Source organism: Microcaecilia unicolor, chromosome 3, assembly GCF_901765095.1.
Source record: "Microcaecilia unicolor chromosome 3, aMicUni1.1, whole genome shotgun sequence".
Taxonomy (NCBI): domain Eukaryota; kingdom Metazoa; phylum Chordata; class Amphibia; order Gymnophiona; family Siphonopidae; genus Microcaecilia; species Microcaecilia unicolor.
In genome coordinates, this window is record NC_044033.1 from 218,244,718 (window position 1) to 218,271,866 (window position 27,149).

The following is a 27,149-nucleotide window of genomic DNA, read 5'->3' on the forward strand; positions in this document are numbered from 1 at the left end:
ATGCGACCACAGCGGGGGGAGGGGGAGCATAGAAGAATGAGGAAGCAGATAAAAGACAGATAGAAATATTAAGACCAGGACGGGGGACATGGAAGAAAGAGGAAGCAGAAAAAGAAAAGAAGACAAAGAAAGATTCAGACAGGGTGGGGAGGGGCACAGAAGAAACAGGAAGCAGATAAAAGACAGAAAGATGGGGACCACATCAGGTGCCATGGGATAAAGAGGAAGCAGAAAAAGATGACAGAGAGAAATATATGAACCGGGAAGGGGGCGGGAGAATAGGAAAGAGAGAGATGTGGGGGGCAGGGAAGGATGCTGGAAATAGGGGAGGGAAGGAAATGGAAGGGAAACAATGGTGATCATGAAAGGAGATAAGGGAGGAGATGGCGCCCATTTAAGTGAGGGGAGTGTAAGGGAAGGGATGATTTGGTGCCCTTGGAGGGGCGGGGAAGGAGATGATGCCTATGGAATGGAAGGGAACGGAAAGGATGAGATGGTGCCCAGGGAGGGAGAAGGGAGGAAGGGAGATGGTGCCCATTCATATGATGCGATAAATTGTGCAAATAAAAAAATTATTTGCACTCAATTGTACGATTGAAACTTTAATTGATGTACAGTCCTAATATACATTTAAAAGCTCTAATTACCGACACATTAAATCTGGACTTAGTTCATGGGAAGGGAGGACATGGTGCCCATAGAATGGAGAGGAGAGGAGGGCAAGGAAAGGAAGATGATAAAATAAAATCACCAGATAATAAAGGTACTAAAAAATACATATTATTTTGGTAGGGCTGCACAATTAGTGCTGCCACTCAGAACTGCCAGGGGATAGGGAAATACGTAGTGTACATGAATGTAGCTCACCTATAGCTACTACTGAGAAAGATGCCAACTAAATCCAAATTGTGCGATTGAGAATTTTAATCAATGGGTGTCCCTACTATATATATATATATATATATATATATATATATATATATATATATATATATATATATATATATATATATATATCACACAGCTGTCACAGAGCCATGTATTTACTGTTACTGTCACATCTTTGGGGGATGGGAGTGACTATTGGAGGATTTAGGGGGAGTCATGCCTTCATCCCTACAATGTTCTGTTGATCATTTAAGGCAACTTTTTCAGACTTATTCATGACTAGAAAAAGTCTAGATAATAACGTATTTCTATTCTGCCCTGGACCTTTTTTTCTGTTCTATTATAGCAGAAAAATATCCAGATGTAAAGCCAACCCAAGTCTCAGCTAAAGCACACCTCCAAGATGCCCCCATGCAATTTAGATGAACTGCAGAATGAAACATTGAAAATCATGATTTAGATATTTTGATGAGAAAATGGTCCATCTACCAATTTGTGCCACTTTTGAGAAGTTTTTCTCTTTTGAAAATGAACACCATAGCAAATAATCCACAGTCACTGACATGCCACATAGTATCACTCACCACTTTGGTTTGAGATTTCTCCCTGTGGACACGGAATACAGTCAAAGCAGCAGATGGGCTCTCCTTTCCTGGTTAATTTCATGAACCCAGGAGGGCAACTCTCACTGCATTTGGCTTGAGGAGATGTCTGAATATTGAAAGAAAAATCTGGGTAATTTGACATAACCTTCACCAATGATTGTTAAAATGCAGATTGCTATATCTGTCCACCTAGGGAACAATTCATGCTTTCAAGCATCTGGAATCTGAAATTTAGCTTGAAATGGTAATGTCATGTGTACTGATCTTTCTTATTTTGCAGGTTACTGTGAGTGAACAGTGTGTAAAATGCCTGTAAAATGTACTGGGTGCTTTCTGAAATGTCTACTGTAGTTTGTCCAGTAGGTGGTGCATGTTTATATTTCGAAGCTGCTGCAGATCCACAGCTAATCTCTTTCTTTAAGCCTTTTGGAAAGGCAATCTGCAGTATACTTTTAAAACTTCCTGACTGGGCTCTGAGGCCCATAAGCTTTTTTCATTTGGATTGTATTGTTTTTTCCCCCAGTCTCAACTCGGGAGAAGAGAGAGAGAGAAGGCTCTTTGCTGAAGCCCTGTAAAACTGCTATATTTGATAACTGGTGAGCAGCTATATATCCTGATCTCCCCAAGTACTTTCGAAATATATATTTTTTATAGAATAAACACAATTGTTTGTTCACCCTACTTGCCTGGACTGATAAAGAATCCTGTTGGTTTGTGTGTTGGATCTGTGAGTGCTTTCTGGGAACTGTGGGATCACTAGGAGTGAGGCTTCAGGAACCTATAAATCACTGGGGATAATTTGAGAGTGGGAGACTCGCCCAAATGTGGTTGTGACCCAGTTGGTGGAAGGAGGGTGCTAGTGTAGAGTATAAGTGACAGCTGCAGGTGGACTTGAGCTTAATGAGAAAGCAGGAAAAGAATATGCTCATTGTCCCCTTCAACTCCTAAGCAGCTTGCAGATCAAAGGAAAAAACTCAATTTGGAGTGCCTGAATACAAATGCTAGAAGCCGAAAAAATAAAAGATGGATGACTTAGAATATATAGCAGTAAATGCTGAGGTATATATAATATTAAACTACAAAACCAAAGACAATGAACAATAGTATGCACTAATAGTACTACATACACTATATAAGGATGTTATTTCTTAATATTCTTTTTTTCTCTTTTTTTCTTATCTTTTTTCTTTACTAATAAAGAGAACACTCAGGAGACACCACTGTTTAAGGCAATATCATTGATTTTTGCCCAGTGGCATAGCACCTCTTCATAGGGCTATCTCTTAAATGTGAATGTAAGTGCTATTGCAAACATACAAGAGTGCTAAAATTCAATGTGCTCAAAAATAGGCAAAAAATAAATAAACATAACTTATCTTAAATACATGAGAACTTCTTCTTTGTTTTTTTCTTTTGTTATGGAGTCGCTGTACAAAGTCTCTCTCCGTCTCAAAAGTTTACAGTCCACAAAGGCTTCCCCTGGTTGCGCCCGACACTGCAGGTTTCAATAATTTCCTCAGGGACTCGGGTTAATCACCATATCAAATACACCATTCAACAGAGTCCTGTAAGCTGAGACACCAATGCTGAAGTCTTTCAATGCACTCACACTGTTCTTCCGTGGCGCTATTTAAAGGCTATAACCAGCTGTCGCTTTGATGACGTCACTCAACTAGGTCACAGCAGCTAGACGTATTCAGTAAGGGCATAGGCTTGGGCTTCAGTTCTTCCTTCACTGGAGGTATATAATAGGCATCTCAGAGACTTGGTGGAAAGAGGACAATCAATGGCACACTGTGTTAACAGGGTACAAATTGTATCGCAATTATAGAGAGGATCAAATTGGAGGGGGTTTGCACTATATGTTAAAGAGGGAATTGAGTCAAATAAAACAAACATTCCACACGACGCAGATAGCAGCATGGAATCATTATGGAAAGAAATTCCATGTGTGAAGGGAAAGAGTATTCTAGGGCTGTAGTACCGTCCGCCGAGACAGAACAAACAGATGAATGAAGAACTGTTTACAGAGATTAGGAATTTTGGCAAATTGGGCAATGCTATAATAATGGGTGATTTCAGTTACCCTGATATTGAGTAGATAAATGTTACATCAGGGAGTCCCAGGTATATAAAATTTCTAGATGTAATAAATGACTACTTTTTGAAGAAGCTGGTCCAGGAACCGATGAGAGGGGGAGTCATTTTGCATCTGGTCCTTGGTGGCGTGCAGGGCATAGTGTGAGAGGTGGCGGTGTTGGGTACCCTGGGAAACAGTGATCATAACATGATCAAGTTTGAGTACTATCTGAGATGAACCCGCAAAAGAAATCTACTGTAGCTGCATTTAATTTTCGAAAGGGTGACTATAATAAAATGAGGAAAATGGTTAAAAAGAAACTAAAAGGATTGGCTGCAAAGGTTAGGATACTAACCAGCTTATTTTCGAAGGAGATCGCCGGCCACCTTCCGACACAAATCGGGAGATGGCAGACGATCTCCTGAACCCTGCCAAATCGGTATAATCGAAAGCCAATTTTGGCCATCGCCAACTGCTTTCTGTCGCAGAACTGGCCAAACTTCAAGGCAGGGTACAGAAGGCGGGACGGGGGCGTGGTTACAAGATGGACGGCTTCGCCCGATAATGGAAAAAAGATGGCCAGCTCAGACAAGCATTTCTCCGGCTGCACTTGGTTCATTTATTTTTAGGACCAAGTGTCGCATCCCTTACATGTGATGCTCTCCCCGCGGCGATGCCTCGCTCAGGGTCCGCAGGAGGAGGCGCTGGCAGTTTGTGGCGCTCCAGAGGGGCTCTGCCAGCCGCCTGGACTACAACGGCTCGCTGCTACTGGTCGGTGGCGGTTGGGGAACACCGGCCATCTTGTCAGCGCCGGCGTCCCTGAGGGAGAGAGTCTCTTCCGGGCACGGGGCCCGGGAGCACCAAGGACACTCCTCTGACGTCCCGATTGGCCGTTCACGGCTGGACGCTGCCCCCATCTGTTGGCCGGCCAATCCAGAGTTCCTTGGGCTGGCTGAGGGCTCCACCCCCCGTCAGCTGTTTCTTGTCTCTCTGATGGGGGGGGGGGGCTATTTAGGAGCAGCTTCTGGCAGCATTCATGGCTTCGGCTTCTACTCATGTGAATTCCTGGGTGCTGTGATTCTTCTTTGGACTGATTCCCGTTCTTTGAACCCTTGCTCGGACCTGGACTGTGTTTTTGCTTTCTGCCTGCCATTTGGACCTTTGCCTGGAACTGGACTTTGCCTTTTGCTTATTGCCTGCCTTTAGGACCGTTGCCTGGTCCTGGACTTTGCTTTTGCTTGCCGCCTGCCTCAGAACCTCTGCCTGGACATGGACTTTGCTTTGCTTGCCGCCTGCCTCAGAACCTTTGCCTGGACCTGGACTTTGTTTTGCTTGCCGCCTGCCTTTGAACCCTTGCCTGGACCTGGACTGTGTTTTGCTGGCCGTCTGCCTTTGACCCCTTGCCTGGACCTGGACTATGTTTACTTGCCGCCTGCCTTTGTACCCTTGCCTGGACCGGGAGTGTGTTTTCCTGGCCACCTGCCCTTGAACCCTTGCCAAGCCCTGGACTGTGTTTAGCTTGCGGCCTGCCTTGAACCTTGGCCTGGAACTGGACTGTGTCAGGTGCCTGCTGCCTATCCTGAGTTCAACTCGGACCTCCGCCGGGGTTCCAGTCCTTTTTCCTCAGATAAGAAAGGGATTGTTCGGCTGCCGAACGCTGTTTGGCACAGGGGCTCACATCTTATTACTGCAGGGCTTGACACCAAGTCTCAAAAAAGTGCCCCAATTGACCAGATGACCACCAGAGGGAATCGGGGATCTTCTCCCCTTACTCCCCCAGTGGTCACCAATCCCCTTCCCAGCCAAAAAAAATTTTAAAAAAATTTGCCAGCCTCTATGCCAGCCTCAAATGTCATACCCAGCTCCATGACAGCAGTATACAGGTCCCTGGAGCAGTATTTAGTGGGTGCAGTGCACTTCAGGCAGGTGGACCCAGGCCCATCCCCCCCTACCTGTTACATGAGGTAGTAAATGTTGAGCCCTCCAAAACCCCCCAAAACCCACTGTACCCACATGTAGGTGCCCCCTTCATCCCTAAGGGCTATGGTAGTTGTGTAGAGTTGTGGGGAGTGGGTTTTGGGGGGGATTTCGGGGGCTCAGCACACAAGGTAAGGGAGGTATGCACATGGGAGCAATTTTTGAAGTCCACTGCAGTCCCCCCTAGGGTGCCCTGTTGGTGTCCTGGCATGTCAGGGGGGGGGCCAGTGCAATACAAATGCTGGCTCCTCCCACGACCAAATGCCGTGCATATGGCCGGGTTTGAGATTGCTGGTATTAGATTCCATTATCGCCGGAAACCGATGCCAGCCATCTCTAAAGCCAGGCCAAATTCTGACATATGGCCGGCTCCAACCATATTATCGAAGCAAAAGATAGCCGGCTATCTTTTTCGATAATACGGTTCTGCCGTTGCTTTACGGTGCTGGCCATCTATTTGGCCGGCTCCGTTTGATTATGCCCCTCCACATCAGGCATGGACATTATTCAAAAATACTATCTTGGAAGCCCAGTCCAGATGCATTCCACGTATTTGCAAAGGTGGAAAGAAGAGAAAACGTCGGCCTGCATGGTTAAAAGCTGAAGTAAAAGAGTACATTACAGCCAAAATATTATACTTGAAAGAATGGAAAACGGACCCAAATGAAGAAAATAAGAAGCAACATAAGCACTGGCAAGTCAAAAGGAAAGCATTAATAAAGAAGGCTAAAAGAGAATATGAAGAGAAACTTGCCACAAAGGCTAAAACTCACAGTAACAACTTTTTCAGGTACATCAGAAGGAGAAAGTCTATGAGGGAATCTGTGTGACCGTTAGATAATGAAGGAACAAAAGGGGCGCTCAGGAAAGACAAGGCCATAGCAGAGAAACTGAATGAATTCTTTGCTTCTGTCTTTCTGGAAGAAGAAAATGTAAGAGATCTGCCTGTAGCGGAAATGGTTCTCAAGGGTGATGATGTGGAGGAATTGAAAGAAATGTCAGTGAACCTTGAAGATGTACTGAGCCAAATTGACAAATTAAAGAGTAGTAAATCATCTGGACTGGATGTCATACATCCAAGGGTAAACAAAGAACTCAAGCATGAAATTGCTGATTTGCTGTTAGTAATATGTAACCTCTCGTTAAAATCATCCATAGTACCTGAAGATTGGAGGGTGGACAATGTAGCACCAATTTTTAAAAAGAGTTCTAGGGGTGATCCGGGAAATTAAAGACCGGTAAGTCTGACGTTAGAGCCGGGCAATATAGTGAAAACCATTATAAAGAATAAATGGACGTTTTTGAGCTGGGCGTTTGTTTTTTTTAGCGATAATGGAAACTAAAAACGCCCAGCTGAAAAACATCCTAATCCGAGCCATTTGGTCATGGGAGGGGCCAGGATTCGTAGTACACTGGCCTCCCTGATATGCCAGGATACCAACTGGGCACCCTAGAGGTCAGTGCGGTAGACTTCAGAAACAGCTCCCACATTCATAGCTCCCTTACCACGGGTGCTGAGCACCCAGCCCCCCTCCCCCAAAACCCACTACCCACAAATGTACAACACTACCATAGCTCTTGGGGGTGAAGGGGGCACCTACATGTGGGTACAGTGGGTTTTGGAGACCTCCCATTTACCAGCACAAGTGTTACAGGTAGGGGGGATGGGCCTGGGTCCACCTGGCTGAACTGCACTGCAGTACCCACTAAAAGTGCTCCAGAGACCTGCATACATGCAGGCCTCTAGGACTTGTTGCTGCTATTTAACATTGGCACACCAGTTGACACCTGAAGACTAATCTCTCCGAAAACGTCCTTTATTGGAATAAGCACGCTTACTCACAGTTAACTGCAGATCAGAGGTTGTGCCCCACTGGCAACGAGGCTCCCTGGTACTGAGATGAGCAGTAGGTCAGAGCTGGCAGAATGCTGTACAATGCCCTCTTTCAGCCACATTCAAGGTAAGAACTAAGTTCTGTAACTGGCTAACACGTGAAAGGGATCTAAAAACTGGCTTACAAAAATGTCCACTACCTCATGGACTACTGGAAACAAAACAGGGCATACTCTGACCCAGTAAGCAGGGGGAAAAGCACCATGGTAGTACAGCCTACCAACTACCAACATCATGAGCATTTACCACAAGCTAGTGGAATCACGGAGCCCAATACCCTACACCCACCACAATGCAGTGCGCATAACAGAAAAGGTGTCACACTCACCCGAGAGCCACATCAAAACCAGGGAAAGGCTGTCAGAGGATAGAACATATTCTGCTGTCATGGAGGTGTGTACGGCATTTGAGGCTGGCATACAGGCTGGAAAAAACATTTTTAAAGTGGGTGTTTATTGGTGGAAGGGGGTTAGTGACCACTGGGAGAGTCCGGGGAAGTCATCCCTGATTCCCTCCAGTGGTCATCTGGGTAGTTGGGGCACTTTTTTGGGACTTGTTCGTGAAAAAAAAGGGTCCAAAAACAGTGACCCAAAATCGCGGTAAAAATGCCTTTTTTTTCGATTATCGGCTAAAGACGCCCATCTCTCCTCGGCCGATAGCCATGCCCCAGTTCTGCCTTCACCACGCCTCCGACAGGCCCCCGTCAACTTTACCTGTTTCTGTGATGGATTGCAGTTGGAAACGCCCAAAATCGGCTTTCGATTATACCGATTTGGGCGCCCACGGGAGAAAGACGCCCATCTCCCGATTTGGGTCGCAATATAGGCGTTTTTCTCTTTCGATTATAAGCAAGATAGACAAGCTTGGTTTAATGGGACAGAGTCAGCATGAGTTCAGCCAAGGGAAGTCTTGCCTCACCAATTTGCTTCACTTCTTTGAAGGCATGAATAAACATGTGGATTAAGGTGAGCCAGTTGATGTAGTGTATCTAGATTTTCGTAAAACTATTGATAAAGTTCCTCATGAGAGACTCCTGAAAAAATTAGAGTCATGGGGTAGGAGGCAAGATTCTGGTGTGGATTATCAATTGGTTGTTCGACAGAAAACAGAGGATAGGGTTAAATGGTCATTTATTTCAATGGAGGAGAGTGGAGTGCAGCAGGGATCTGTATTGGGACCGGTACTATTTAACATATTTATAAATGATATGGAAATCGGAGCGACGAGTAAGGTGATCAAATTTGCAGATGATACAAAACTATTCAAGGTTGTTAAAACATGTGCGGACTGTGAAATATTGCAGGAAGACCTTAGGAAACTGGAAGACTGGGCGTCCAAATGGCAGATGAAATTTAATGTGGACAAATGCAAGGTGATGCACATTGGAAAGAATAATCTGAATTACAGTTACCTGATGCTAGGGTCCACCTTGGGGGTCAGTGCTTAAGAAAAAGAATTGAGTGCCATTGCAGATAATACGCTGAAATCTTCTGCTCGGTGTGCACCAACGGCCAAAAAAGCAAACAGGATGCTAGGAATTATTAGGAAAGGGATGATAAATAAGACCAAAAATACTAGAATGCCTTTGTATTCCTCCATGGTGCGTCTGCACCTTGAGTATTGAGTTCAGTTCTGGTCCCCGTATCTCAAAAAAGATATAGCAAAATTAGAAAAGGTTCAAAGAAGAGTGACTAAAATGATAAAGGGGATGGAGCTCCTCTCGTATGAGGAAAGGCTAAAGAGGTTAGGCCTCTTCAGCTTGGAAAAGAGAAGGCTGAAGGGAGATTTCCTTGAGGTCTATAAAATCCTGAGTGGTGTAGAACGAGAAGTAAATTGATTTTTTTACTTGTTCAAAAGGTCAAAGACTAGGGGACATGCAAGGAAGTTACATGGAAATACTTTTATAACAAATAGGAGGAAATATTTTTTCACTCTACGAATAGTTAAGTTCTGGAACTCTTTGCCAGAGGAGGTGGTAAGAGTGGTTAGCTTACCTGGGTTTGAAAAAGGTTTGGACAAATTCCTGGAGAAAAAGTCCATAGTCTGCTATTGAGACAGATATGGGAAAGCAACTGCTTGCCCTGGGATTTGTAGTATGGAGTGTTGCCACCATTTGGGTTTCTGCCAGGTACTTGTGTATGTAAGTGGCAGTGTTGTAACCCCAGGTGGGAAGCTAGGCATTTTGTGACAGTTACATTTAAAATTGAAGCCCCTCCTCACATCCACTCATGCTGCACCCTTCTTCCTTTCAATAATTCAGAACAGTCCCAAGTTAGTTCTGAACTGGCAAGTTTACTTGAAATTTCAGTACTTATAACAGTGACAAGAATTAGGCAGAGGCCAACAGCAACTGCCTATTTAAATGATATTCTCCTCCTCCTCCTCCTCCATGAAGCAGTCCAGAGAATGGTAGACAGGTTGTACAGAAAGAAGGGGTGCTGTTAGACAATGAACTTCTCAACCAACTCTTCTATGCTGCCCCAGACCTGGTGAAAAGTTTCCCTTGGCCAGGGAATAACAAATGATTGCATTAGCATATTTTTAAATGTTAATACCTGTAGTGAAACCCATTGCTTGGATTTTAAAAATGAGTTAAAGCAACGCTTTGTGAATCTATCCCCTTTAGTCCAGACCATCCTTCTATACCACTTTAACCATTCTGAACCTTACCCCTTAGATCCAACAAAGACCGCCATATCTGATGCAATTTTCATAGACTTTTGTCTATCTAGCTAAATCTTTACTTAGACAAATAAATCAGTTGAAAACTGATCTTCTCCTCTCTAATCTAGTCTCTTTTTGAACTTTTCTAATATCCTCATTCAGAATTGTTCTTTATCAATTCAAAAACTAATTGCAAGGTCTAATGCTCTATTATTTTTGCACCAGGTAAAATTGTGATAATATGGTTAACAACATGTAAGATTCAACACGGTCCAGTGTCTTCCTTCATTCTCTAATATTTCTTAAATCTGACCTGGGTGAATTTACTGTCCCATACAATTGTCTTCTCATTGATGATGAAATCCTGTCCTTGGGAAGCATAAGGGTTATAACTTCCAACAATTTCATGATGCTGCTCTCCATTGGGTAGATAGACCACATTTATAATATTGTAGTCAGCGTTCATTTCTCTATTCTCATTAAAACAGATCTCTTCATCCAGATTGTTCTTAAAATGGACATTCTTCAGATAATGATGAAGCTAAAAATTAGAATTTCAATAGAGAACTTGTCAAGTTAACTTCCAACATCAACATATTTCTGCTCAACTTTATTGCTATTATTAATATTAATATTATATAATTATGTGCACTGTCTACTAGATTTTAGAGATTGGATGTAGATCTCTACGTATTGGTTCAAAGAAGAGCAACAAAAATGATAAAGGGGATGGAACCCTCTCAAATGAGGAAAGGCTACAAAGGTTAGGACTCTTCAGTTTGGAAAAGAGACAGCTGAGGGAAGATATGATTGAGGTCTACAAAATCGTGAGTGATGTTGAACTAGTAGAAGTGAATTGATTTTTTTACTCTTTCAAAAAGTACAAAGACACGCAATGAAATTACATGGAAATACTTTTAAAAACAGGAGGAAATATTTTTTCACTTGGCAAATAGTTAAGCTCTGGTTAGGGGTACTCATTGCTAGAGAATGTGGTCACAGTGGTTAGATATCTGGGTTTAAAAAAAGTTTGGAAAAGTTCATACTCTGCTACTGAGACAGATATGGGGAAGCCACTGCTTGCCCCAGGAATGGTAGCATGGAATGTTGCTACTATTTGTTTTTGCCTTGTTCTTGTGACCTGAATTGATCACTGTTGGAAACCGGATACTAGGCTAGATGGAACATTTGTCTGACCCTGTATGGCTATTCCTATGTTCTTAGGTATCATCATAGGTATGGTTTGTGCTAAGTAGTGCTGCTTTTTGAAGTTTCACACTACTGTAACTTCATCTAAACATAAAATTGAGAGCCACTTTGAACCGAAACCAGTTTTAATGCATAAATAAATACATTAATTAATACCTAACACAAGGGAGAACAACCACAGTCCTCAAGGTCTACAAACCAGAGTGGTTCTCAAGATCTCCACAATGAATATGTATATGTTTGATTTCCATGTAATGGTTCCACTGTATGCAAATAGATCATATGTATATTTGTTGTGGAAATCTTGAAAACCCAACTGGGTTGTGGTCCTCGAGGAATGTGGTTGCCCACCCCTAGTCTAATGTGTTTAGATACTGGTCCAGATTATTGGGGGTTGCACCAAAGGTGTTGATTACTACTGGCATTACTGTTGCCTTTTTCATCTACAGACATTTCTCTTCAGCTCTACTGTCATTCAACGATTCATACCTGCTTTTTCTTATCTTAAACCCACTGTTAAATCATGTTTTATATGTGCTAGGAACTTGTCCATTTGTATCCTAAAATCCCTTAGCACATAATATACCAGACTGAACAACGTTTTAAAAATAGTACAGGCAGGTATGAATCACTGACTTATCAATGCCAGGTAACCGTATGATTATTGTTATGCAAATATTTTTAAAACAAAGAGAGAGAGAGGGCAATAGAAGAACTATATATTTAAAGTCTGATTAGATTTCATAGTCTGAAAAAATGGAGAGAATGAAACAAAATAAAAACAGAGAAATAAGAAATAAAGGGAAAGAAAGAGAGGGATAAAAGCTAGTGATATTGAGGGTGATTGTCAAAGCAATTTACCAGGATAAACAGTCATTTACTTGGGTGAAACAGATGAGCTAATAATCACCATTTTCTGGCTTGCTAATAGTTCAGAAAGATCATTTTGCTAGAAAATTGCTGGATTTGGAATGCTTGTGACTTATGCTAAGAAAACTACCTTGTATGTAGATCCAGAAGAACTACAAAAATGTATAGATGTAATGTGCTACATCTATATTGCAATGCTTTGTCTACTTTCTCTGCAGCAATTTCTCCAAGTGGATTAGTTTTGCTCATACCAAGACAGGAATGAACCGCAATGCTAAGCCAAAGAGAGCTTCTTTCTGGAGTTTATAAGACGTAGCATGTATAGGCAACTTATCCAGGTGCACTTAGAAGTTCTTTTTGATCAAGCCGGAGGCACCCAAAACAATGGGAAATACGTCTGTATCTTTCTGCCTCGTTTTCTTAGTTTCAGACTGCATTTCTTAGTACTTGAGTATCTCCCCTCTCTCTACATCATTCACCAAGTAATCGCTTGGGACTGGCACCTCTAAATTATTGCCATTCTGTTGTTTTTCTCTTTTACTACTATATCTGGTTGTCTGGCATCATTTTCTCTGCCATTAAGATGAACCAACATGTGCAATCGGTATGATGGCAACTACCTCAGGAGACAAAGATGAATCATTTCAATATACACTATATACCTTCCTAGCACTTTATGAAGAGCGTGTACTCAATATGTGGTCTGTGTTTATTAGCCAAACAATATTTTAATCCCACATCTATACACTCTGTTGAAAGACTTTAATGATTTTCTTTGTTGAATAGCTGGACATTAGTTTTCAGAGATATATGACCCTAGATACTGTCAACTCAAACTGGAGGTCGCTGTGAAGCTCTATGTGGAATACCTACCTTGCTTTGGAACTGACTTATGTAACATACTATAAGAATACTATAGATGGGTTTTTGGCATGCACCAAATGTGGAATTAACGCCAGGCGTATGGGCTAGCCAGGTGGTAATGTCGATTTGACATGCACTGCACATGCGTAGGCCCTTACGTGCCTATAGCGCAGTTTTCATTTTCGATTTCCTTTAAAATGTTTGGTGACATATGATAATGTACAATATTTTTTTCATCCCTCATAAGACTTAGATTGTTTCTGAATGTTAAGAAATTTGCTTCTGAGGGAGTAGCTCCAGTGCCCAAAATGGAAGCACACCAATTTTTATTTTGCCACACGTCAATTTTAACCAAAATAAAAAGGCCTTTTTTGCAGGCGTGCTGAAAAATAAATCTGTGCATGCCTAAAACACTCACCTACATTAGCGCAGCCCATTTTTCGGCACATCTTAGTAAAAGAACCCCTATATTTCTTGTGCATGAGTTGCCTTGTAATTATTTTGAAAATTAATAAATTCAAAAATAATCACGCTGTGTCACATTATCGGCACTGATCTTTAGGTGCTCCTTATAGAATTTACCCCTGTGTGAATGAATAGGTATGAAAAGAGACTCTAAATTATAAAGAGAAACAAGGTGCTGGATAACATGAAAAATACATAGTTCCTGAAATTGGAACTAAAGTTAACTTTAAATCTGTCAAGAAATATAATCAAATCTGGCAGTTCAGTATCAATTTTAGAGATCATAGAAAGAGGCCCATGAAAGAAATTGTAGCAGTAGGTTACTTTACCAAAACCGCCAAGTTCATTACTGGGTAAATCTCTCTTAGCTGCACCCTTCTCCTCCACTGCTAACTCCAGACTCCGTTCCTTTTATCTTGCTGCACCATATGCCTGGAATAGACTTCCTGAGCCGGTACATCAAGCTCCATCTCTGACTGTCTTCAAATCTAAGCTAAAAGCCCACCTTTTTGATGCTGCTTTTAACTCCTAACCCTTATTCACTTGTTCAGAACCCTTAGTTTATCATCCTCACTTTAATATTTATATATACAAAGAGAGTGCAAGATGGCCGACGGACAAGACCCCCAGTGAGGAGCTCCCGAGATAAGAGGGCTCCAGGTTGGATCTAATCTCCTGTGCCGAAACTCGGAGAGAAAATTCGAGTGATATGACAAAGGTGAGTCGTAGCCACATTTAAAGGCTTCGGGCGACCACCTCAACAGGCACACTAACCTAACTTGATCAATTGCATGACCAGTGGGGACCACAACCCACTACTCGCAACCACGCAGCAGACAAGGCGAGATCCAATCGCACAACCACCAGCTGAGATTGTAGCGAGCAGGTACCCACGACCATAGCCAAACGACCCGGCTGCCCAACTGCCGCCCAACACCAGCATCACGTCCCGCACTGACGAGGGTCCTGGTGCTGACCGAAAAAAAAAATCAGAGCTGCCGATTACCTCCCACTGGTACCTACCGACCCACTGAGGCCTACCATGTAGCTGGCTTTAGCCGCCAAGCGCCTCTCCTAACTGCCACCCATCGTCCAGGACCCAGTTGGGGTCAGCAGCTCGCTTGCCCAGACCTCCTCAGGCACTGCGAACAGCAGGACAGCAGAGGACAAATGGAGAGGATGGCCTGAAGAGCGGAGACACGTGGCGACTGAAGCAAGGGAGGTAGCAGCATAGGGATCGAGAGACGACTCCGCTGGACGCCGATCACCCAACTGAGGCGACCATCGCTGACCATCACATCGGGAAACCTAGTGCCCCGGATAACACTAGACGAAGAGAGACGTGACAGGCCTAGAGGTGCGGAAATCAGGAGACGCCATCGAGGGGAGCCAACCATCTAGCCGAGGACGCGTCTAGCGCAAGAGAAGCGGCCACGACCCTGGTTTCCAACACTCGCTGTAGAGAGGATCGACCAATCTATCGAAAGAGAGCTGCAGAACGAAGACTACCTCTGAGTTGCTTCTGGTAAATGTTCCCTCTGAATGACTTAAACGCTTTACTTGCTAACAAACACTACAGTATGCTGAAAGACTTCCTTAAATGCTCCTTAAACAATTTAAATGCTGTGATTGCTTAGTAACACTGTAACATACTGAAAATCGCCCTTTAAATGCTCTAAATGCTCCCTTCAAATGTCCTAAATGCTCCCTCTAACTGCTTTGAATGCTTCATTGCGTAGTAACACAGTAACATGCTGAAAGACTGCCTTCAACAGCGTTAAATGATCTATCATATTGCATCTTGAACTGTAACTTACTAACCGCTCCCTAAATAACTAACACTGATATGAAACCCAGCAAATTATTACTCCTAATTACCTATTTTCTCTCCTTAACCCACCACGCACCCACAACCCATAATACAGACAACACTACTCCCACAACTCACAAACCATTCACACACCCCATACACAACATGACTATCCAAAACATTAAACAATGGCACAAAAAACCTACTAGCCACAATCACTATCAACAGAAAGAAACGAAAGGACACAACAAACCTATACATCAAGAAGACAGACAGCTGATAAAAATTATCACTACCTCAAACCCAACTGAACACCACCAAAAAATACAAATAGGATACATCAATGCCAGATCGGCAGTCAATAAAACCATGATACTAACGGACTGGATTACAGCTGACCATCTCGACTTCCTACTTATCAGCGAAACTTGGATCCATGACCCCAAAGATCCAATAATATCAGAGCTCTGTCCTCCAGGATACAAAATCACCCACTGGACAAGAGTAGGAAAAAGAGGAGGAGGCATAGCAATAATCTACAAATCTCAATTCACAGTCACAACAACAGCAGAATCTATTCTTCCCCAACTCGAAATAGCCTCTGTCAGAATCAACCACTCCAACCTATGTGATCAACTAAACCTAATTTTATTTTACAGACCCCCCCGGGCAAATGGCAATACTCACAAACGCACTTTCTGGATGTCATATCGAACACTTGTGTTTCCACCCAGAACCTACTCATAGTAGGAGACATCAATCTTCACCTTGAAGATACTAACTCAAGCAATGTACAAGAATGCAAAGACTTCCTTCAACTATGGGAACTCCACTGGCCAAACACACAACCCACCCATAACAAAGGACATACACTAGACATCGTCACCCACAAACTCATCAGAACCAAATATCACACTAATAGACACAAAATGGACAGCCAGGCCATGGTCCGACCACTACAGTGCAAACCTTTCCCTCCACTGGAGAACAAAAAAGACACAACAAAAACAAAAACAACAAACTTATACTATGAGAGGCAAAATAGACCCACTAATATTCTGGCAACAATTCTATACCGACGAATGGACAACACCCACAGACTCACCCCAATTTCTTCAAGAATGGGAGAACAGATGCAGAACAATACTAGACAATATAGCACCACTTCAAACCAGAACCTCACATAGAAAAAACTCAATACCATGGTTTAACGAAGAACTGAAAGAGCTAAAAACACAGGTCAGAAGACTAGAAAGAGCATGGAGCAAGAGAAAAGGCGAAAACACACTTAAAAACTAGAAACAACTACAAAGAAAATACAAATACACTATCAGACAAACTAAAAGGACGTATTACAAAACCAAAATAGGACCAAACTACAAGGATACACACAAACTCGTCTCACTCATACATAATCTCCTAAATACTACCACGGTTGCATCCAACAACACAGATACCCCATCAGCAACCAATCTTGCAAATTACTTCAAGGAAAAAATCATAAAGCTCCGACTCATGATACCTACTAATGTAACGGATTCCGCAAATATCCTTGAATGTCTAGACCCAAAACCCGGGGAATGGCCAGCAGATCGATCATGGACCAACTTTGACACAATCTCATCAAATGAAATCTCACATTGGCTCAGGAAATACGCCAAATCGCAATGCAAACTAGACATCTGCCCTAATAATCTAATAAGATCCGCACCTAAACATTTCAAAACAGACCTCACGAACCACGTAAATCACAGGCTTCAAAATGGGCTCTTCCCCACGGATAAGGGAAACATCCTACTTACTCCGCTACCAAAAGATGCTAAGAAAAGCACAATGGACCTAACCAACTACCGCCCAGTAGCATCTATTCCACTTACAACTAAACTCATGGAAGGCATAGTGATGAAACAACTTACTGAATACCTAAATAAACACTCAATTTTGCACGAGTCTCAATCAGGATTTCGGTCAAATCACAACACCGAAACTGTTCTAGTGTCCGCAATGAACTCATTTAAACAAACAATTGCAACTGGTAACAACATACTCCTCCTACAATTCGACTTGTCCAGTGCCTTTGACATGGTTAATCATGAAATACTATTACATATACTGGAATACTTCGGAATAGGAGGCACAGTTCTCAAATGGTTCAAAGGATTCCTGACCACAAGATCATACCAAGTAACAACGAACGCGGATAGATCACCCCATGGATACCTGAATGTGGAGTCCCCCAAGGATCCCCCCTCTCGCCAACCTTATTCAACCTGATGATGATACCTCTAGCCAAACTGCTAGCCAATCAAAACCTCAATCCCTACATATATGCAGATGATGTCACAATCTACATCCCATTCAAACATGATCTAAATGAAATTACCAACGAGATTAACCAAAGCCTCCAAATAATGCACACCTGGGAAGATGCATTGCAACTAAAACTTAATGCAGAAAAAACACAATGTCTTGTACTCACCTCACAACATAACACAAAACACTTCTCTACCATAATCACACCATACTGTTCTCTCCCTGTCTCACAAAATTTGAAAATTCTTGGAGTCACCATTGATCGAAACCTCACTCTCGATGCCCACGTGAAAATCACGACGAAAAAGATGTTCTACTCCATGTGGAAACTTAAAAGAGTAAAACCTTTCTTCCCGAGATACATCTTCCGTACCCTGGTACTGTCAATGGTAATAAGTCATCTGGACTACTGCTTCGCACTATACGTGGGCTGCAAAGAACAGACTATCAAAAAACTACAAACTGCCCAGAATACTGCTGCCAGACTCATATTTGGAAAAAACTAAATATGAAAGTGCAAAACCCTGAAGAGAAAAGCTCCACTGGCTCCCACTCAGGGAATGCATTACATTCAAGATCTGCACGATTGTACACAAAATCATTCACGCAGACGCCCCAATCTACATGCTAAACCTCATAGACTTACCTCCAAGAAACGCCACAAGATTATCCCGCAAATTTCTCAGCCTGCACTTCCCCATTTGTAAAGGACTAAAATACAAGCAGATGCATGTAACTACATTCTCGTACATGGGCACAATTATGGAATGCATTGCCTACAGACCTGAGAACAATCAACAAAACAACTATCTTTTGCAAATCTCTGAAGACATATCTCTTCAACAAGGCATACAATGAGAACTAATAGTCACACTAATCCACCCGACAACCCACTCAGTTAAGATAGCACACCTACTATAACTACCTTAATCATTCCTTTCCTTCCTCTTTCTAACCTTATTTAACCTCTGCACAATATTAAATGTATATGTCACTGTGTAATGACAATGTTAACAAAACTATGTAATGTAACAAAGAGAGGGAACCAAGTACAAAAAAGACCAAACAAAAAAAAAGAGCACAAAGGGCCTTTAAAAACAGCAAGGAACACAGTTTTTTCATTAAAATAATCCTTTAATGGTGAACTTTGAGCCTGCAAATAGGTGGGATACAAATGCAATAAATAAATAAATAAATATTCCCTTATCTCTTGTTTGTCCTGTTTGTCTGTCCAAATTAGATTGTAAACTCTCTCGAGCAGGGACTGTCTCTTCATGTTCAAGTGTACAGCGCTGCATACGTCTAGTAGCACTGTAGAAATGATAAGTAGTAGTTGTAGTAGTAATTTGCCTTTTCTCATTTGTTGGTGGAAAGGAACAAGTTATGAGAAAAGTTAAGTGAGCTGTTGACACATAACTATAAAGTTGTGTATATAATACAAATAGTGAGCTACATTAATTTAAATCACATTATAAAGAGAAGTATTAGAACATAAATTAGACTAGATTTGTTTTTTCTAAGGCCCAGATTTAAGTCTAGTGTTAACATAGAGAGTATCAGAATGCCGAGTCTATTGCAGTGCAATCCAGCATAGTGGGCAGTACTTAGAAGATGGAAACATGAGAAGCCTGATTGTATTCAGTTATGAAATTCATAGATGGTTCTTATAATATCCTATTGATTGTATCAATGAAACCGAATATAAAGTAGTCACGAGCATTCTCGTTGGATAAAGCAACCCCAAATTTGTACCCAGATCCTTTAGATTAGCTCTCATATATAAAAAAGATTTCCGATTCAGAGTGATTGTCTTAGCAAGATCAGGTGCAATAAATATCGTCTTATCTTGAAACAGCAACAGATTTTTTGTTTTTTTATTTTTAGCCATTGTTAAAATCCTTCAAGTGTGCTGGTATTGCAGAACTTTTTTTCACTATGGGTCTTCGATGTCTATTTCCTGTAAGCAACCTAGAAGGAACTAAATGTGCTCTTCTATTTCCAGTTCAGGTTCAAAGGAGAGTTCCAGAAGTTTCGGTAACCATGCGATTAGAAATATAATCATATCATTTCCCACAGATAATGCTGGTAAACTCAGGATTCTGATGCTACCTCTTCTGCATCTGATTGAAAGCTCTTCCAGGTCTATCTGAAATTTTCTGATCAATGTTCTTTTTTTTTCTTACTGAGTTGCATGCTGAACTCCACGTTGGCAGTTTTGTGTTCCAGATCATCTAATTTATGATGAGAAATGTTTAGTATTGCATTAAAGTGTTTTTTTGTTTGTTATTTTTAGCTCTTTTTGCATATCTCTGGTGAGCTCCAACTACATTTAAGAATGTCCTTAAGCATCTGTATCTCAATAAGGACTGAATCTTCAGATTTAGAGTTCATAGACTCAATCATGATAGGAAAGAAGGGATCTTATTTGTTTGTACGTTTGGTGAAAAAAATCCAGCAATTTTTCTAGGACAATTGTCTCTGTTCAGTGGATCTCTCACAACGATGTCTGGGTCAAGCTCCCTAGCAAGGCAGAGTAGAGTGATTTTTTGTTTAGCTAGTATACCAAAGTAAATGACTATTTATCCTAGTAAATTGCTTTGACAATCACCATCAATATCTCCAGCTTGATCCCTGTTTTTCTTTCCCTTTCTTTCTCATTTCTCTGTTTTTCCTTTTCTTTAATTCTCTCTGTTTTTAACAGACTATAAAATCTAAATAAGCATGCATTAGCAATCAAATTTTAAATATCTGATTCTTCTGTAGCACTCTCTTTATTTTTTTAAATATTTTTATAGTAATAATCATACTGTCACCTGGCATTGATAGGTCAGTGATTCATACCCACTTGTCCTTTTTTCAACCATTGTTCAGTCTGATATATTTCTTTATTCATACATTCTTATATCCCAAAACTATCCAAAAACAAGTTTCAGTTCAATGTGGCTTACAATTAACAGGAGAAATGACAGTAATGTTTCACAATTAAAAAGCAGTATATTATGTTCTAAGGGATTTTAAGATACCAACGGACAAGCACCTTGCACATAGTAAATGTGATTTTGTAGTTTGAAGATAAGAAAAATCAGGTATGAATCGCTGAGTGACAGAGTTGAAGAGAAATGTCTGTGGGGAAAAAGGCAACAGTAATATGACAGTAAATAAAGATTCCCACATTACGTTAAAGCATCTCCTCTACTTAAGGCTCATCTTTGGTTACCCCTCAATGAAAGAATATCATTTAAGCTCTGTGTTCTTGCTCATCAGATTCTTTATGGTACCTCATCATTTTATATGATAGATCTCATTAATTTATCACCATGAAATGCCAGCTCATCATCTAGAGAATATCGCATATTACATTTCCCAAGTTGTTAAAACTTAACCTACAAATCTATCCAGAAGGCAAATTTTTCTTACCAAACTCTGGAACTCATTACTCAAGAATACCAGACAATCAGTCAATTATATGTCATTTAGAAGTTTACTTAAAGCCCACTTCCTTAGATCTGTGTATAGCTAATAGGAAAAATTTATTCTTAAATTACTTTTTTCCCTAATAGTTGTATTCTTGTATTAATATTAATTGTTTTGTAATGCTTTGTCTTGATATTGTGATAAAGTCACCTCCAGGATAGTTGGGTTAAGGCAGTTTCAGTCTGAAATACAAGTCCCAGAAGGCATTGCAGGCAAGGAGCCAGAGGGTGAGATGAAGAACCCGGACTGGACTCCTAGCTGCAATCGGGGAAGACATGGGGGTAAGCTGGCAGGTTGGGTAGAGTGGCTGCCACTAGGCGGAAAGAGAGTTAGGAAACCCTGTGTGCAGGAGCTCATCATTGGTCTCATTAGTCTAATGCTTAACTCAGCGGGTTTGGGTGTGAGGAAGCTAATGGAAGGAGAATGATTGGTGGTGGTAGCTGAAGCCAGGGATTGATTAGGCAGGTGGGAAGGAGTCCCAGGAGTTGAGTTCAGTTCAGGAGAGAGGAGCAGAAGGAGAGAAGCAGCTGCAGGCTGAAAACCCTTGGGCAGGGAGGTCCCTAAAGTACTGAAGCAGGATGAAATTCCTTGGGGGAGAGGAAGTCCCAAAAGTATTGAATTCATTGTGAAGCTGATGCAGGGGAAAACCCTTGGGTAGAAGGAGTCCCTAAAATATTGAACTCTCCTGAAGGTAAAGAGGATAGAAGGTAGAAACTGCTGCTTGGTGACTGAACTGTGATGATGAACTGAAAGAACTGTTTGTCTTGGGAATTGAATTACTGTTTATTGTGCACTGGATAAAGAGCCCAGACTGAGGCCTGTAAGCCTGTATTGAATCCTGGTATGTGCTTTGCTGCTGTTGGAACTGTGTACTAGAAACCTGCATGGAATAAAAGTCCTTAAGATTGAAGTTACTGGTGGACATCTGTTTCTTCACTGTACCGGGAGCCTGTGGCTTGAGGAGATTGTTCTATCCCTGGCTGCACAAGAGAGGCGCCTGGTTACAATATGTATGCCGCATTGAACTAAAGCTTTCTTGGGAAAATGCGGGGTAGAGATGTCATCATAAATAAATTAATAGTAGAGATCATAGAAAGAGGTCCATGAAAGAAAATGTAGCAATAGATTACTTAATCAAAACTACCAGTTCACTTATATTCTTAGTAAATAATCCTTTTCTCATTTGTTGGTAGAAAGGGAACTAGTTATGAAAAAATTAACCCCCCTGGTTACTAAGCCACACTACTGACTGCCCTGTAGCGCCGACACAGCCCATTCAAGGTACATGGGATGTGTCAGCATTAACGTACCACCAGCCACTAGCACAGCTTAGTAAACATAACCATAAAGTTGTCTATCAGGCTTATTTTCGAAAGAGGACACCCATCTTTCGACACAAATCGGAAGATGGGCGTTCTTCTCCCAGGGTCGCCTGAATCGGCATAATCAAAAGCCGATTTTTGGCATCCCCAACTGCTTTCCATCGTGGGGACGACCAAAGTTCCCGGGGGCATGTCGGAGGCGTAGCGAAGGCAGGACTTGGGCATGCCTAACACATGAGCGTCCTCGACCCATAATCGAAAAAAGAAGGGTGTCCCTGATGAGCACTTGGACTACTTTACTTGGTCCTTTTTTTGGTACAAACAAGCCACAAAAAGGTGCCCGAACTGACCAGATGACCACCAGAGGGAATCAGGGATGACCTCCCCTTACTCCCCCAGTGGTCACTAACCCCCTCCCACCCTCAAAGATTATTTAAAAATATTTTATGTCAGCCTCTATGCCAGCCTCAAATGTCATACTCAGGTCCATCGCAGCAGTATGCAGGTCCCTGGAGCAGTTTTAGTGGGTGCAGTGCACTTCAGACAGGTGGACCCAGGCGCATCCCTTCCTGCCTGTTACACTTGTGGTGTTAAATGTGAGCCCTCCAAAACCCACCAGAAACCCACTGTACCCACATCTAGGTACCTCCCTTCACCCATAAGGGCTATGGTAGTGGTGTAGAGTTGTGGGTAGTGGGTTTTGGGGGGCTCAGCACACAAGGTAAGGGAGCTATGCACCTGGGAGCAATTTCTGAAGTCCACTGCATGGCCCCCTAGGGTGCCTGGTTGGTGTCCTGGCATATCAGGGGAACCAGTGCACTATGAATGCTGGCTCCTCCCATTACCAAAGGGCTTGCATTTGGTCATTTCTGAGATGAGCATCCTCAGTTTCCATTATCGCTGAAAATCAGAAACATAGTAAACATAGTAGATGACGGCAGAAAAAGACCTGCACGGTCCATCCAGTCTGCCCAAGAAGATAAATTCATATGTGCTACTTTTTTATTTGTACTGTCCTCTTCAGTGCACAGACCGTATAAGTCTGGCCAGCCCTATCCCCGCCTCCCAACCACCAACCCCGCCTCCCAACCACTAGCTCTGGCATAGACCCTATAAGTCTGCCCAGCACTATCCCCGCCTCCCAACTACCAGTCCCGCCTCCCACCACCAGCTCTGGCACAGACTGTATAAGTCTGCCCAGCACTATCCCTGCCTCCCACCACCGGCTCTGGCACAGACCTTATAAGTCTGCCCAGCACTATCCCCGCCGCCCAACCACCAGCCCCGGCACAGACCGTATAAGTCTGCCCAGCACTAGTCCCGCCTCCCAACCACCAGCCCCAGCACAGACTGTATAAGTCTTCCCAGCACTAGCCCCGCCTCCCAACCACCAGCTCTGCCACCCATTCTAGGCTAAGCTCCTGAGGATCCCTTCCTTTTGCACAGGATTCCTTTATGTTTATCCCACGCATGTTTGAATTCCGTTACCGTTTTCATCTCCACCACCTCCCGCGGGAGGGCATTCCAAGCATCCACCACCCTCTCCGTGAAAAAATACTTCCTGACATTCTTCTTGAGTCTGCCCCCCTTCAATCTCATTTCATGCCCTCTCGTTCTACCGCCTTCCCATCTCCGGAAAAGGTTTGTTTGCGTCTAAGGACGACCATCTCTAAGGTCGACCTAAATTTCCAGATTTGGGCGTCCCCAACCGTATTATCGAAACGGAAGATGGACGTCCATCTTGTTTCAATAATACGGGTTTCCCTGCCCCTTCATGGGGAGGTCCTGCGAGGACATCCTCAGAAAAACAGATACATTAAAACAGCAAACAATTTTCCTCTAATTGCCCATCATGGCCATGTTTCACCTTCACAAGAGCTGCGTCAGGTGTAGTCCAATGTTTTCCATGTCTGGTTACTGCAGTGTAGCACAAAGAATAAAACTCACTCTCAGCGAGTTCTCATTTCCAAGCAGCAGCAGCCTATCATACAGGCTGTCCTCAGTTGCAAATAGCTATATGTCTTTTCTCATTTGTTGGTAGAAAGGAACTAGTTATGAGAAAAGTTAAGTGAACTGTTGAAACATAACTATAAAGTTGTCTATGTAATACAAATAGCAAGCTACATTAATTTAAAATACAATATAAAGAGAAGTATTAGAACATAATTAGACTAGATTTGTTTTTCCTAAGGTCCAGCTTTAAGTCTAGCGTTAACATAGATAGAATCAGATTGCTGAGTTTAACACAGTACAGTCCATCATAGTGGCCAGTAGATAGAAGATGAAAACATGAGAAGCTTGATTGTATTCAGTTATGAAATATATAGATGATTCTTACAGTATCCTTTTAATTGTATCGATGAAACGGAATATAAAGTAGAACAATTGAAGACTCAATGGCAGCAATGATAGCCAACTATACAAAACAGGAGACTTAGAGGTGAATAATCGAATGGCGCCGGCGAATAGATGGCCACTCATCTATTTGGCCGGTGCCACAAACAGCGGTCTTGAACCGTATAATCGAAAAAGATGGCCACCCATCTTTAGTTTCGATAATACGGTTCTGGCAGGCCAAATGCATTGGATTGGACGACACCCAGCTTTATCTCTCCACACCAGACATTACTGCGGAAACTCAGGCCAAAGTATCGGCCTGCTTATCCGACATTGCTGCCTGGATGTCCAACCGCCACCTGAAACTGAACATGGCCAAGACAGAGCTTATTGTCTTTCCACCCAAACCCACTTCTCCTCTCCCTCCACTCTCTATCTCAGTCGATGGCACCCTCATTCTCCCCATCTCATCTGCCCGCAACCTCGGAGTCATCTTCGACTCCACCCCCTCCTTCTCTGCGCATATCCAACAGATAGCCAAGACCTGTCGCTTCTTTCTCTATAACATCAGCAAAATTTGCCCTTTCATCTCTGAGCACACCACCCGAACTCTCGTCCACTCTCTCATTACCTCTCGCCTTGACTACTGCAACCTACTCCTCACTGGCCTCCCACTTAGCCATCTATCCCCCCTTCAATCCATTCAGAACTCTGCTACACGTCTTATCTTCCGCCTGGACCGATATGCTCATATCACCCCTTTCCTCAAGTCACTTCACTGGCTTCCAATCAGGTACCGCATACAGTTCAAACTTCTCTTACTAACCTACAAATGCACTCAATCTGCAGCCCCACATTACATCTCTACCCTTATCTCCCCTTACGCTCCTACCTAAAACCTCCGCTCACAGGACAAATCACTCCTTTCTGTACCTTTCTCCACCACCACCAATTCCAGGCTCCGGCCTTTCTGCCTCGCCTCTCCCTATGCTTGGAATAAACTTCCTGAGCCCATACGCCAAGCCCCCTCCCTGCCCATCTTCAAATCCTTGTTCAAGGCCCATCTCTTCAATGTCACCTTCGGCACCTAACCATTATACCTCTATTCAGGAAATCTAGACTGCCCAATTTGATTGACTGCACATTTTGTCCATTAGATTTGTAAGCTCCTTTGAGCAGGGACTGTCCTTCTTTGTTAAACTGTACAGCGCTGTGTAACCCTAGTAGTGCTTTAGAAGTGTTAAGTAGTAGTAGTAGATTTATCCGGGTTTGAGATGGCCACCATCAGTTTTCAACTCAAATCCGGAGAAATCCAAGGCATTTGGCCATGGAAGGAGCTAGCATTTTTTAGTGCACTGGTCCCCCTGACATGCCAGGACACCAAAATAGCTCCCAGGTGTATAGCTCCCTTCCCTTGGGTGCTGAGCCCCCCAAATTCCCCCCAAAACCCACTCCCCTCAACTCTACAACATTATCATAGCCCTTATGGGTGAAGGGGGGCAACTACATGTGGGTACAGTGGGTTTTGGGGGGGGGGGGGGTTGGAGGGCTCCCATTTACCACCACAAGTGTAACAGGTAGGGGGGTGGGCCTGGGTTTACCTGTGTGAAGTGCACTGCACCCAGTAAAAACTGCTCCAGGGACCTGCATACTGCTTTGATGGAGCTGGGCATGATATCTGAGGCTGGCAAAAAAATGTTTTAAAGTTGGGTTTTTTTGGGTGGGAGGGGGTTGGTGACCACTGGAGGAGTACGGGGAGGTCATTCCCTATTCCTTCCAGTGCGCATCTGGTCAGTTTGGGCACCTTTTTGAGACATGGTCGTGAAAATAAATAGACCAAGTAAAAGCGGCAAAATGCTCTTCTTCGCCGCTTTTTTTTTCCATTATGGGCTGAAGGAGGACCATCTCTTAACCCCGCCCATGGTCGTCCATGTCCGGCCTTCGCTTCACCACTGACACACCCCCTTTGAATTTCACCGGCGCTGCGATGGACTGCAGTTAAGAGCGGCCAAAATTGGCTTTCGATTATGCCGATTTTGCCGCACTTGAGAGATCGCCGGCCATCTCCCGGTTTGTGTCGGAAGATGGCCAGCGATCACTTTCGAAAATAAGGTGGTTAATGTAACCAGTATGGAAAAAAAAGTTATTTTTACCTGGCAGTAGAGCCACTGAACTGGGCTGCATTTTGTTCCAGGGGGCGGGTCTGTCCCGGGATCGCGATTTTGCCGCAATTCGTGTCATTCCTGGATCGCCTTTGGTGAGCCAGCAACTGGACAGGCCTGAAGGAAAAGCTCTGAGTTCCTTGGCGACATAAGAGGCCGCTGAAATTGGGTCTGCAGCGTGCGTATGCGCGATGACATCATCAATGATGTCAATC

At 42.9% G+C, this 27,149-nt stretch overlaps 1 protein-coding gene across 1 annotated transcript in view; it reads right to left on the reverse strand.

Moving 5' to 3' along the window:
* Positions 1-27,149, reverse strand: part of LOC115464369 (vomeronasal type-2 receptor 26-like) — a 95,683-nt gene that overhangs the window by 11,585 nt on the left and 56,949 nt on the right. Inside the window, exons 7-8 of the mRNA XM_030194755.1 lie at positions 10,422-10,649; positions 1,473-1,599 (exon numbers count right to left, since the gene is read on the reverse strand). Of these exons, the coding sequence (XP_030050615.1) occupies positions 1,473-1,599; positions 10,422-10,649 (355 nt within the window). The remainder of the gene's footprint in view (positions 1-1,472; positions 1,600-10,421; positions 10,650-27,149) is intronic.